This window comes from Hermetia illucens, chromosome 3, assembly GCF_905115235.1.
Source record: "Hermetia illucens chromosome 3, iHerIll2.2.curated.20191125, whole genome shotgun sequence".
NCBI classification, from domain to species: domain Eukaryota; kingdom Metazoa; phylum Arthropoda; class Insecta; order Diptera; family Stratiomyidae; genus Hermetia; species Hermetia illucens.
In genome coordinates, this window is record NC_051851.1 from 66,652,333 (window position 1) to 66,666,539 (window position 14,207).

The 14,207-nt window shown below is 40.3% G+C and overlaps 1 protein-coding gene across 2 annotated transcripts; it reads left to right on the forward strand.

Moving 5' to 3' along the window:
* The first annotated feature begins 16 nt into the window (after nucleotides 1-16).
* Nucleotides 17-9,261, forward strand: LOC119653188 (fumarylacetoacetate hydrolase domain-containing protein 2). Of its 2 annotated transcripts, none has more exons than XM_038057744.1 (5): nucleotides 17-282; nucleotides 359-447; nucleotides 8,139-8,535; nucleotides 8,601-8,932; nucleotides 8,993-9,231. In XM_038057744.1, exons 1-5 carry the CDS (start codon nucleotides 241-243, stop codon nucleotides 9,147-9,149), a joined length of 1,017 nt encoding a protein of 338 aa, XP_037913672.1. In that variant the 5' UTR covers nucleotides 17-240; the 3' UTR covers nucleotides 9,150-9,231. The 2 variants fall into 2 exon arrangements, with proteins under 2 accessions (XP_037913672.1, XP_037913673.1); XM_038057745.1 differs by lacking the exon at nucleotides 17-282 and adding an exon at nucleotides 1,207-1,314 and having other exon boundaries at nucleotides 370-447; nucleotides 8,993-9,261.
* Nucleotides 9,262-14,207: the final 4,946 nt, after the last annotated feature.

Genomic DNA, 14,207 nt, shown 5'->3' on the forward strand with positions numbered 1-14,207 from the left:
TATGATAAGGAGCCGAAACTCAGCAACTAGCAAGCCTTACATAATAGGAGGGAATTCTGTGAAATTTCGCGTATCTAATCTCGGCGGCCTCACTTAACCCTCATAAGTGAGTGGAAATTGCTCGGGCAATAGCTTGGCCGGTGGGCATATTATGTCAACACTACATTCAACTCGGTTGAACTTAATCTTTTGATCTAATCAAATTAGAATATTTAATTTCCCGTTGAATTACATCAAAATATGCTTTCAATTTCTATCTTCCGAGGAGCAAGCTTGTCAAAAGTATTGAGTTGGAATTGAAACTGAAATTTGTCAAGTGGACTGATAAGCGCATTTATCTCTTCCTATTTTGTTGTAGATAAGATTGGCAAAAGAAGTGCAAAATCAAGTTACTACGATTGGCGCTGCAGTGAATAAATCCGAAAAATTCTCTAGGACGTATTCCAGGTAATTAATATAAACAAGCTTTCATAATTTTTTGAGGAAAATTCCATCATTTTTTGGTGTTGAGATACATTAAGAAATTGATGGGCAATGCCTCAATCACTGAATATGGTGGTGTAGTTTCTGTTTATTGTTTTCATTGACCTTTATATGTATAGCAGTCATCAAACACGTCTGCGCGGCATGATTGCCGGTGTAGGATTCAGAGTGGAAACCCGCTTTTTTTGAGGAACCTCTCAAGGTGTAGTTTGATGTGTCCCTGGACTACTTTTAGCTGCTTTGAAGCTATGAAGCTTGGATGCAAATGCGGTTCTATCTTCTTCGGTATCTTAAGGATCACTCTTTCTTCCACTCCCTAGGAAAAGAATTAGATTTGCACATGTATTTAGGACAAATGTTCACAAAAGTCAGGACATTTCAGGTACATGGTGTTTTCATGTTCCTTCAATTGTTGCCCACCACCACACCACAAAGGAAGCGTTGGCACAAAATCGCTTCAGCTTAACTTTAGTTCAACTTACCATAGCAAAAATTCTCACATCAGCTTCTGTCTTACAATTGTTACGTTGACATATGATAGAACCATTGGTCAGGTAATAGCTTACTTGAAGGTTTAGTATCCTCATGACCTTGATGTAGTCTCACGACCTTCCTTTTGGCGGCAGAGAGTTTTGATCAAACTTTGCCAAGAGAACAAACTACGTGAAAGCTTCCGTTCTCCCTATCTACCTTGTCGACCAATATATTTTTTTTTGTTTTCAGATGCGAATCTACAAAAAAAATAGCTCCAAGGTGCCCTGAAAGGGTTTGATTTTTACGCACTAAAACCATGTCTCGATAATAGAGATGTGCAGAACATGACCTTATTAGGTAAAGTGATATTGCATTAGTTTTTACAAAAAGTAATATTAAGAACATCGCCCTAACCGTACATATGATACTAAAACATAAAATATTAACACTCGGCAGCTTTCATTGCCAAATATTCATCATCATTGACGGAGCAACAACAGGTATTCGGTTTAGGCCTTCCTTAATAAGGGACTCCATACACCTCTGTTTTGCGCCGAGGTCCACCAATTTGATATTCCTAAAAGCTGTCTGGCGTATTGATCTACGCCATCGCTCCATCTTAGGCACGGTCTGCCTCGTCTTCTTTTTCTACCATAAATATTGCCTTTATAGACGTTTCGGACGGGATCATCCTCATCAACGGAAGCTGTTGAGCCGGATTTTATCCATAACCAGACGGTATGGGTATCGCTCATAGATTTCGTCGGCTTCGGAATCGTCCATCTTCATATAGGGAGCCAAAAATTCTTCGGGGGATTATTCTCTCGAACGCGACCAAGACTTCGCCATTTTTTGTTTGCTAAGAACCCTGGGTTTCTGATGAATACGTAAGGACTGGCAAGATCATAGTCTTGAACAGTACGAGCTTTGACCCTATGGTGAGACGCTTCGAGCGAAACAGTTTTTGTAAGCTGAAATAAACTCTGTTGACAGCCCGGATTTCATCGTCATAGCTGTTATCGGATGTGACTTTCAACCCTAGCTAGGAGAAATTTTCAACGGTCTCAAAGTTGTAGTCTCCTATCTTTATTGTTTTGGTTTGATTCGTGCGATTCGATGTTGTTCTTTCTTTGGTTATTGGCGCTGCCGTTGCCACTACGTACTTCGTCTTGCCTTCATTAATGTGCAGCCCGAGATCTCGCGCTGCCTGCTCGATTTGGATGAAGATAGAGTGTACATATCGGGTTGTTCTTCCTATAATGTCAATATCGTCAGCGTAGGCCAGTAGCTGGGTGGACTTGAAGAGGATGGTGCCTCCCGCATTTACGTCTGCATCGTGAATCACTTTCTCCAGGGCCTTCCTGATCCTGCTGCTTTTATCTGGCCTCGCACATTGTTCAGGGTGAGCCTAGTCAGTCTTATTAAATTCGTAGGGTTGCCGAATTCTCTCGTGGCCGTGTACAGTTTCACCCTGGCTATGTTGTCATAGGCGGCTTTAAAGTCAATGAAAAGATGCTGTGATTGATATCCATATTCCAACAGATTTTCCATCGCTTGCTGCAGAGAGAAAATCTGACCTGTTGCTGACTTGCCTGGAGTGAAGCCTCTTTGGTATGGGCCAATGATGTTTTGGGCTGTTCCGGCCTAGCAAGATAACAGAGAATATCTTATAGATGGTACTCAGCAACGTGACACCTCTATAATTGCTGCATTGTGCGATATCTCCCTTGTTATGTATGGGACAGATAATGCCTCGTTGCTATTCGTCAGGCATTGATTCGCTGTCCCACACCTTGAGCACAAGTTGATGAACCAGTTGGCGTAATTGGTCGCCTCCATATTTAACCTATTCGGCGGTAATTCCATCGGCTCCTGGCGACTTATGATTTTTTAGCCGATGAATTGCACGGATTGTTCCTCTCTTCTTGGTGGTGGCAGTATTTGTCCGTCGTCTTCAGTTGGCGGGACCTCCAACTCGCCGATATTCTGGTTGTTCAGCAGTTCATCGAAGTACTCAATCCATCGTTCCACTATGGCCATTCCGTCGGGAATCAGTATTCCCTCGTCTCGGCAAGATGAGCATCGAGGTGTATAAGACTTCATCCTGCTGACTTGCTGGTAAAACTTCCGCGCCTGGTGCGGTTGCTTCCTGTACTTTTCGAGTTTCTGTTCGTTCTCCAAGGCTTCCTTTTTCCGTCTGTGAAATCGCTTCTCCGTTCAGTGGAGTTCTTGATAGATCTCTGCGCGTGCCCACGTTCATTGAGAATTAACATTACACGTGGTCAATTTGGTTCAAAGTGGTCCCATCTGGAAAGGCCCACATATATTTGTGGAACGCTTTCCGCACAAACCAAGTACTTCCAACAATCATTTTGTACGATACTGCTAACTGAATAATCCGCAGTCCGTTATCATTGGTATCCCTATGAAGGCTATGGGAGCCAACGTATCGTCTGAATATGGGCTCCGCCTCTACTTGATTATTGAAATCTCCAAGTATGATTTTGATATTTTACTTGGGACAGGCTTCAAGGGTCCACTCAAGTGTCTCATAGAAGGTATCCTTCTCCGACTCTGCAGTCTCCTCTGTAGGGACGGAAACATTTATGAGGCTTATATTTCTAAATTTGCCTCGCAAACGCAGATTGCATAGCCTTTCGCTTATATTTTCAAAGCCGATAACAGCAGGTATCATTTTTAGTCTGACTAAGAAACCTACTCCGAGCACATGGTTTACTGGACAGCCGCTATACTATATGGTGTAGTGGCTCTTCTTCAGGAAACCGGTCCCTGTCCAGCGCATCTCTTGCAACGCTGTTACATTAGCCTTATGCTGCTCAGCAGCATTCGGTCTGTACAGGAAGCGCACATTTCATGAGAAAATGCTCAAATCTTTATTCCGTTGTCGTTGCCGGGTGCGCCGTTTTTTAAATCCATTCTGTCCAAGGCTCCTTCCGTGGCTTCATAACTTGGGTTTTCAGTGTAGGATTGTCAGCCCTACCCAACCACCAAATTGGAGGACCAGTTGGTACAACTTCCGTTTTTAGACGCCAAATATTGCTTTGCATTTACAGCGTAATATGCACCGAAGCGCCAAGTAGGTATGAATGAAGATTGAACCTTTCATGCAAGACGGAAAACCGGAAGCTGGACTCTTTGGGTATAACAGTTCTGTGTTCATCTGGTGTGAGAAATTTCCTATGCACGTTTTCCCATTTGTACATACTTCCCATTCAAAATATTCCTTGATATATTTATTTCCAAACTCCAACTTCGCCGTTCATAAAGTTCACCTTATATGCTGAGTAATATCATCGTCATTTGAATGTTAGGTGATACTGTAATGTTTGGTTCGTGCTGAGGGATGGTATGCTGGCGCTTTAAGGTGACACCACTTTTCTGAGATTACACACATCGCTTACTCATCTCTACTCGCTTCCTTTTCATGTTTCAAATTCACATTTGTGTCGTCAACTCCAAGACCTTAATTGCGTTCTTTGTTGAACTGGCTGCTCTTCAAAAGCTTTATTCCTGACAATTGTTCACTATTTTCAGTTGTTTCAACAGACTCGTAATATCCGTGAATTTTTGGACTTCGTTATTCTGATAGGAACATTATGTTCCTATTTTACTAGTAGTTAGCTATTACAGCTAACCATGCCTAATTGCATGCTTTTTAATGGCCTAATTAACCATTGCCATTCGGGAATCATCGTTTCGAATTTACCAGAGTATATCTAGAATGCTTTTTATACTTTGTTTCGAAAAATTTATAAGTCGATTTAGTTTCATTTTTGACGCTTCAGTATAACTTTCTCAGTAGTGAGTGTTTTTACTCATCGTAAGCCGTAAATGTAGCTTTTTCGCTTTGTCACTGGGAAGTATATAATTGTTATACAAAACGAACGATGTTACACTCAAAATACTGTAGTAATTTTTTTCCCTTAGTATTTTGCTCTGAACAGCTGCTCAGACACATACGATTTTAGGAATTCAAAAAATTCTACTGGGAGGTCTTTATCTAATTTGTACAACATACTCTGATGCCACTGAAAGATATCGATAAAAATGGTTGGATACACTCTATTACAATTTCAATTATATAATATTTGTGATTCTGTGCACCTGTTGAATTGTGCAATGGTTTCCACGGAAACCAAATTGTTGAGCTTCTATAAGATATTAAGGATAATTAAGGATAATTCATACTAGTTGGGAGTAGCGATATTAGAAGGTTTGCTTCGACTTGGCTTGGCTCCTTCCCTGCTTTAGGGGCCATAATAACTTCAGCCCGTTTCTATTGTCAAGGAATGTATTCTACCTTGAATGCTGTATTGATAATTTGCAGGAACTTGATTACTGCCAACTCAGTCTCGGGTTTTATTAGAGCCCCCATTTGTTTTCATTTCTGACCTCAGTTCATTTAGTTTCACACGTCATATTGGTAATGGTTATCTTTTTGGAGTTTTTGGGGTTCTCCTTTTTCTGTTGAATTGGATTTTAGATTTTTCACATCTTTCCATAGTGAGTTTTGTGTTTTTTTGTGTTGTCAATTGACAACATATCTGCTGAAGGGCTTTTATTATACATTTACTAGTTAAGCCTTTAAGTTTTTCAGATAGGAAGTTTGGGACTTTTTCTCCCAGTAAGTAATCATTTCTTTTACGGACACATTCTCAGAAACTACCCAACCGAAAAACTTGAAAAAAAATTAGGAAGCTGCCCTTACATGGGGACAGGCCTCAAAATACATTGGTTCAAATCACAGTACATTAGTGTATTTCTGGAATATCGACTGGAAACCCCTCAAGTTAATCATAGAGTTATAAGAAATTAGTTAAAATTATACTATTGCTGACAAAGTTATGATAGATCGAAATTGCCTCTTTTTCAACCCAAAACATTGAATATCAATATCACACTAAATTATAATAGTTTAGTGTCTGATATACTAAAAACATACTAGCTATGTACACACGGAAGAGCTGTGCACTCTAATATTCTTCTATAAGAAAAACATAAAACCTGTCATATCTGTTCACTCTAAATCGGAGCGGAGGATATTGACGGAATTTTCATATTTTTGTTAAACGCCACCATTGGATGCAGGTTTTCAACTGTTATCTGCTATTAATCGGCTTGCAGGTTTCACTTTCTCTTTCGGTTCGTTTCTGGCTTTCTTTTCTTAGTAGTTCTTCTTCATTGCAGGATCTGGTTAGATTTTCAATCGGTTCGTCTTCATATGTGTGGTATCCTATTTTATCATTTACATTGTAATTGCTGCCCTTCGCTTGGATTGAACCAACCCGGGATGTTTTCCTGTGGATTTAGTTTTCCTGCTGAAATTCTTTAATATGAAAAATAAGCGGTCATGTGAGTTTCTTTAGGCTGGTGAGCTAAGGCGCTTCGGCTACATTACTTGTTGGTTTTATAGCTTCAGGTTTTTCTTCTTTTGCTGAGTCTTGGTGAGGTGTTTCCTGTACTATAACGGTACAATAAGTGGTAAACTTTATGTTTGCCAAAGTTTATTAACCTGGTTTGACCCCGATACTTATTGTCAGTTGATTGCACACATACACAACACAACACAAGTGTTGCACCTCAACCATGAAGGAATCTCAGTTTATAGAGTCCGCCAGGGCTGCATTGTGTCACCGATATTGTTTCTTCTTGTTACCCGTTGCATTCTTCATGCTATCTTGGGCAGATGACGCCACGGGATTCAATGGACCATAGATCCTTCCTTACACATCTCGACCAGGCGGATGCTTATTCGTTCACAGAGCCATGGACTATTTGGGAATGGATTGGGATTTTAAGAACGAAATAAGGAGAATTCTCCTTAAAAATAAATACCAAAAAACCTAAATATGAGTAGCGTTATTTCCGTCGACGGTGGCATTGAACTCGATACCATTCAGCATATTAACGACGGTAAATCAACGTTTTCTATTTTGTCTATCTAGAAATACAACTTCTTTAGATCGAATTGAAGTTGTCCTGCACGACGCACAACATGGGAGGAGCACATTGAAAGTCACCACCACCACTAGCCAGATAATCCCAAAAGAAGGACAACGGCGGCTTATGAGTCAGACATAGGACAAATTATCAAGGCAGTAGTGGCAGTGGATACGACACATTGAAGAAGGGGGGATATTGCATTGTAGTCTGTGCCGTGCAATAGAGTCCAGTATCGCAGCATGCATGAAAATTGGGTCATTCTAGAGCTAGCTAGAGCAGAACAATGGAAAAATCTAAGCTGCTCAGAAAGTCGTGGGAGAGTATATTGCTAGAAACCTGTAGCGATGGCGTATTAGATGCTTATGGCAAACATATAGAGTTTCAAGCTTTTTAGTTTTCTCATATATGTAGGAGAATGAGTGCTGTGATGGTAAACTGCTTTAAGGGGTTAGGGCATGCATGAAATGCAAAAAATGATTATTCTGTAAAGCCTCAATATCGTTATCGAAGATCTTGTGATGATCGGTTAGTTCGCCATCAGTTCATTAGCATAAAATCAGAATTTCATATTTTGAATTTCGCATATATGCAGTTGCATCTAAGTCCGGCTTCTGCCATGCAAATCAAATTGAAGCATAGTTTTATTAAGAATTAAATAGAAAAAGAAATTCACAGTAGTTTTGTACTTATATGTCTGAATACAGGAGGAACAAATCAAGTGACTAATGGGCACGGAATGTCATTGCCCATTCGTTGGTTAGAGACGAGGTAGCTGACTGGCCCGTGATCCATGTGATTCATGAATTGACTATCGATGACATGTGTGTGTTTCCTCATTCCACATAGCAACCCATAAACAGCTGTGCTCACAGCCATGCACTCGCAATCATGTGGCCGCACATCAATGCATTGCATCACACACACGGCACTAATGTCAGACTTTATGCGCGCAATTTTTCTCACGCATTTACCGTAGACGGTCGAACATGCGCAATGGCTTTTTTCAATCATAAAATTTCGAGTAATACACTGGGAGTTGCATCTTCTGTGTTCAGTCTTCTTGGTATCACTGTAATCATGAATTATGAAAATAACATCCGGTGTATAATCTACAAATCTTGATAGCTGATTTTTTTTTTTTTTATGAACGTGCTTTCACTGAGTACTTGCTCAAGAAAATTTTATAATATACAAAATAATTCTTTAATCTCTTCCAGTAAACCAGATAGCAACAGAATGCGATTTGTACAATACCTTCGTAAAAACGATACAACACCAAAACTTGGTGCTATCTCAGATGATGGTGCAACCTTAACCGATTTGTCGTCTCAGTCAGGCATTCCGTCAGATATGATAACTTTCATCAAAGAGAACATTTCAGTTGAAGACGTTGCTAAGAAGCTTACGGTACTTCCATCGGAGAAAGTAAACGACAACATAACATTATTGCCTCCAGTTCTAAACCCGGAAAAAATAATTTGCATCGGTTTGAACTACTCAGGTCATTGCTTGGAACAAAATAAACAACCACCGAAGGAACCGATGTTTTTCAGTAAATTTAATACAGCTTTGGTCGGACCTACTGGAAACGTTATCGCGCATGCAATTACCAAAGTATGATCTTTTAATGTAAATGAGGGTCTTTTGAAGAAATGGAAATGAAGTTTTTCCCTTTGTAGAAACTTGATTGGGAAGTTGAATTAGCTGTCGTAATCGGAAAAGAAGCAAAAAAAGTGGCAAAAGAAAACGCGCTTGATTATGTCTTTGGTTACACTGTAGCTCAAGATATTTCTGCAAGGGATTGGCAGAAGGAACGGAATGGAGGTCAATTTTTAATTGGAAAGTCGATGGATACATTCTGCCCACTTGGTCCAGCACTAGTACACAAAAGTCTCATCAAAGATCCGCACAATTTATCATTGACTTCCTTAGTGAACGGAGTACTAAAGCAGTCGGGAAATACCAACGAATTGATTTTCCGAATTGATGATATTATATCTCGCCTTTCCGAGTAAATTTTGCACATTTTCAAAATAACTGCTGACATAAACTATATTTTTTTACATTTCAGATGCATTACACTGAAGCCAGGTGATGTGATTTTAACCGGGACTCCTGCTGGGGTTGGTATGCATCGATCACCACCAGAATTTTTGAAAGTTGGCGACTTAATTGAAAGTGAAATTCAAGATTTGGGAAAACTATCGAATAAGGTTGTTGCCCCTTGAATTTAACAGCAAATGCACTTGAATGTCTATATTGTTGTTTTAAAGAACGGAACGCATTTTATTAAGTATTTTTTTTTCAAATTTCATTTAAAATTCCTGAATACAAATTTTAGATAGTGGTTTTCCATACAATCTACAAGTACATATGTAAAGTTCTGCAAATTAACTTGGTATAAACTTCAAAGTGAAAGGTACTTTTGATGGTGGCCCAGTGCTTATTAATATTCTCAGGCGTGTAGTTAAGTTCCTGTTTTCCATGCAGTAAGAAAGGTTTCTGACTGCTGGATGACTACCGAATCGCAGTCAATCCTTAATGAATTTGTGGAGTTGACGCTCGACCCATTTGCAAACTGACACAGCCGCAATGATCCCCTTCGGGACTATGTGTGTGCTCCAACAGTGCCCCGTCGATGAAGAGGGAGTGAAAGTTGCAGAGATCTATAGACCTTTTACTGTTGTTATGGTCACCAAAACCATAGCTCCCCATTACTTGCCCGTATAAAGTATGATCAGGGTATGTATATAAACCAATCTATATATGAGATTCATGAAATTTTAAGGGCTCTAACTGCTAAATAGGCTAGTGTGAATTTCAAATACAAAAAAGAAGTTATCAGCAGCATCGGAGGTTTTTTAAACCCTAAGAAAATAGGCATATATTACAACCAACTATACCAAAAAGGATGTGGCTATTCAAAAAACGAATAAAAATTAACATGGACACGATGATCCACAACTCAATAAAAGTGTCAAATGATGATAAATATTTCCCCAAACGTTTTGATTATGCTAATGGCATTTGTTTGCTCTCCGCCAAGTCATGAGTCTCAGTCAAAGGAAGAAAAGGTAGTCGGACTGAAGATAATTGTCAATAAAAGTGAAGTCTGACATATCATGGCGTTCTTCATCTCTGCATCAATGGACAGAATTGAAGACGTCGGGGAACTTTTATATCTACGCAGAGTGGATTTTGTCAAAGACATTGGCAATGAATTCGATGTCACTCGGGACTGCCTTTGTTGTTCGAAAGCTCTAAGTTCTCATTAACACCTGCATAAAGCGTGACATTGCAATGATCTACACAGGCACAACCTTAAATGATGAATTATGTCAACCGGCAGGTCCTAGACGTGTTGATTAGAAATCGGAAATGGCTGTGGATAGGCCAAACATACGTTACTGTCTACCCCATGTATTGGAATTCACTAGCTCAACATAATTGACAAGTGGGCAGGATAGTAGAGGACAACTGAAATGTTTTTAGAAAGTTTTCAAGGGAGCTGAACACATTGTTAGAAACAAGCAACTGTGACTCTATGCTCCACGTGAGGATCATTGGCAACCATATTTATAGAACTAGACCCCATTCTACTAAACCTCAATGAAGTAGGTAGTAGATAGCCCTCTTATCTGCAGTTAATTTGAAATAAGCTTTTGACATTTTTCAGCCACTCCTTCGATGGGTGGCAGATTATGAAAACCACTTCGTGCCTCTGTCGGTGTTGATCATGACTTAAATGCGATTTTTTTCTTAGGAATTACTCCAATGAAACTAATTTTAAAAATGTTGCTAAGTTGTTCTTATACAAGATCGCTATTAATTATAAATCTAGGAATGTTTTAGCGTATTTTAAGCCAAAAAAACAATTGAAGAAAAAATCAGGCATAACTAGTAAGTATGAGGTGCAAGAGAAAGCGGCCATTCACTCGCAACGATTGTAGGCAGAGTTTGCTAAAGCCAAGACTATAATTGTTACTTAAAAGAAGCGTCTCTGAGAGATTCCTTTAGGACGTACTGTGAAGAACTGGATTTCTTCGGAGAATTATTCTCTCGAACACGGCCCAAAGTTTGCAGTTTTTTTTGCTAAGTAACCAGGACTTCGAAAAACACATAAGGACTGGCTTTGACACTATGGTGAGACGTTTCGAACGAAACAGTTTTTGTAAGCTAAAATAAAGAAAGGTATAGAACCTCCACGTGGTGACCGCTCGGAGTTCTTTCTTAACGAAAAGCTGCAGACTGAGAAGGATAAGGAGAGAACTGTAGACTCGGATCACTATCTCGTTGGCATATTGCTCCGAGCTCGAATAACAACACTGCCCAGAATCCCCTTTGACAATCAAGTGAAAGTTAACACTGACGCCATTCACAGCATAGCCCTTCACAACACCTATAAGGAGGAAATGGATGCCGCAACCACCGCAGTCGACGGAGATCTTAGATCAAGCATCAACAAATTATCTTCACAATCACCAATATACTTGGCCTCAGTTGCAAAAGAAGTTGGATTGACGATGGATGTAAGCTAGTAACGAAACGGAAACACGCAACAAGTCAGTAGAATGGAGTCTTATACATCTCGATGCTCATCTTGCCGAGACAAAGAGGGAAATCTGATTTCCGACAGAATGGGCATATTGGAACGATGGGTTGAGTACTTTTATGAGCTGCTGAACAACCAGAATATCGGAAAGTTGGAGGTCCCGACAATTGAAGACGGCGGACAAATACTGCCACCACCATGTATAGAAGAAACAGTCCGTGCAATTCATCGGCTTAAAAACCATAAGTTGCCAGCAGCCGATGGAATTACGGCCGAATAGGTTAAATATAGAGGCGACTGATTACACCAAGGTTCATCAACTTATGCGCAAGGTGTGTGACAGCGAATCAATGCCTGACGACTGGCAGTGAGGCATTATCTGTCACATACATAAAAAAGGAGATATCACGCAGTGCAGCAATTATAGCCCATACCAACGAGGCTTCACTCCAGGCACATCAGCAACAGATCATATTTTCTCTCTGCGGCAAGCGATGGAAAAACTGTTGGAATATGAACATCAGTTGCACCATCTTTTCATCGACTTTTGTCTGTGGTAGCATAGTCGGTAAAATTGTACACGGCTCAGAGAGAATTCGGTATCCTGACGAAATTAATAAGACTGACTAGGCTGACCCTGACCAATGTGCGAGGTCAGATAAAAGCAGCAGAAACACTCTCAAGACAATTCGACATCAACAACGGTCTAAGACAAAGCGATGCCCTATCATGCGTCTTCTTTACCCTGGCCCTAAACAAAGTGATCCATGATGCTGAGGTAAATGCGAGGGGTACGATCCTCTTTAAGTCCACCCAACTACTGGCCTATACTGACGATATCAATATCATGGGAAGAACGACCCGAGATGAACAAACTATCTTCAATCAGATCGAGATTTCATCGATGGAGGCAAGACGAAATATATGGTGGCAATGTCAGCACCAAAAACCAACCAACCAACAACATCAACCCGCACTGGTCAAACGGGAAGAATAAAGATAGGAGAATGCAATTTTGAGACCGCTGATAATTTCTCCTATCTAGGGTCGAAAATTACAACCAATAACAGCTACGACGATGAAATCCGGGCACGGTTGTTGGCAGCCAACGGAGCCTATTTCAGCTTACAAAAACTATTCTGCTCGAAATGTCTCACCATAGTGTCAAATTTCTTAATGTACAAGACAATGATCTTTGCCAGTCCTCATGTATTCCTCGAAGAATTGGGTTCGCAGCCAGAAAAATTGCGAACTCTTGACCGCGTTCGAGAGAAGAATCCCCTGAAGAATTTTTGGCCCCCTACATGAAGATGGATGATCCGTAGCCTACAATACGAGGAAAGCTATGAGCGATACCATGATCGTCTGGTTGTGGATAAAATCTGACTCAATAGGTTGCGGTGGGCGGGTCACTTAATCCGTATGGATGAGGATGATCTAGCCCGAAAGGTCTATAAGGGCAATATCTATGGTAGAAACAGAAGACGAGGCAGATCTTGCCTGAGATGGAACTATGGCATAGGCCAGGACGCCAGGCATCTTTTAGGGATATCGAATTGGTGGACCTCGGTGTAAAACCTGGATGCCGGTTGTTGTGCCGTTGACGGTGATAGAGCCCTTATAGCGACTGCTAAGAAATGTTTTTTGTAGCAAGTCTTACTCTGTATTATATGGCTGCCTCTTGGCAGAAGGTTTAGCCTTCATACCTAAGCCTGGGAAAGATGACTATTCAAACCCATGCTGAAATGTCTGGAGAGACTGTGTCAGATTCGAAAGCGGTAAAATCACACTTACCAAATGAAACAACATGCTTACCAGCGTGGAAAGTACAGTGAGTCTGCTCTTCATTCTTTCGTTTTAAAGATACAGAATGCAACTCGGAATGGTGAGTAATTTTAATAATATTTCTAAGTTGTTTTTACCCAAAACGCTTTTGATTATGAATCTAGGGATATTAATAATTGTTGGCACAACAATCCAATCAGATCAGTGTGATAGAGCATTTCTTTCAAGACCGAAATTGTAGACTACAGATTTACAGTACCCTAAAGGAGGCAATGTGGTGAACATTGCGATCGCCCGAGGTTATTACTCTGATTTGACTCAGGTACTCATTCACAGCTGAGTCGGCTGTTTGTCACAACTCACAGCAGTGAAACAGGCACCATCATTGTCAATGCAGCGACCCGATGTGATCAAAATTATTACACAGCGATGAACTGCACTATGAATTTACTTCACGTGTCAACACAACTTGGATGAAATGACGAAGTAGTCTTGTGTGGGTCTGGAGACAGAGATGTTGCATTGGACTAGTGACGTAACATGGCAAGATCACATCCGAAATGAGGACATCTGCGATCGATATGGGCCGATATCCGACCACCCATCGGTATAACAAGCAATCTGTTGTTAATTTAGGTAGCACACTCGCCTAGTTCGCTCGTTGCTTATTCGTGTTTTAAATTTCATGTCGAAATGAAACTTCATTACCATGCTATCCCCGGTATCTGTGATTCTGGATAACACCAACGGCTATTTTCTTTAAATACAATTTTAACATCATCAGTCATAAACAGAAATCTCTGCTGAAAACAATGAAAAAAATTTAATTGCCATTGGTTAAGTAAATTCGTCTTAGAGTGACCACTACACTCAAGCAAATATTGTAAATAGAAAAAAAAACCGGGAACCATCCGTTTCTATAGGTGTAGGAATAATTGATAAAGATGAA

Bases quoted from the DNA above. Each gene is read 5' to 3' on its own strand.
- LOC119653188 (XM_038057744.1), top strand. From the start codon at position 241: ATGCTTTCAATTTCTATCTTCCGAGGAGCAAGCTTGTCAAAA. The intron at 448-8,138 runs GTAATTAATATA...AATCTCTTCCAG, and splicing joins TTCTCTAGGACGTATTCCAG to TAAACCAGATAGCAACAGAA. The intron at 8,933-8,992 runs GTAAATTTTGCA...TTTACATTTCAG, and splicing joins ATTATATCTCGCCTTTCCGA to ATGCATTACACTGAAGCCAG.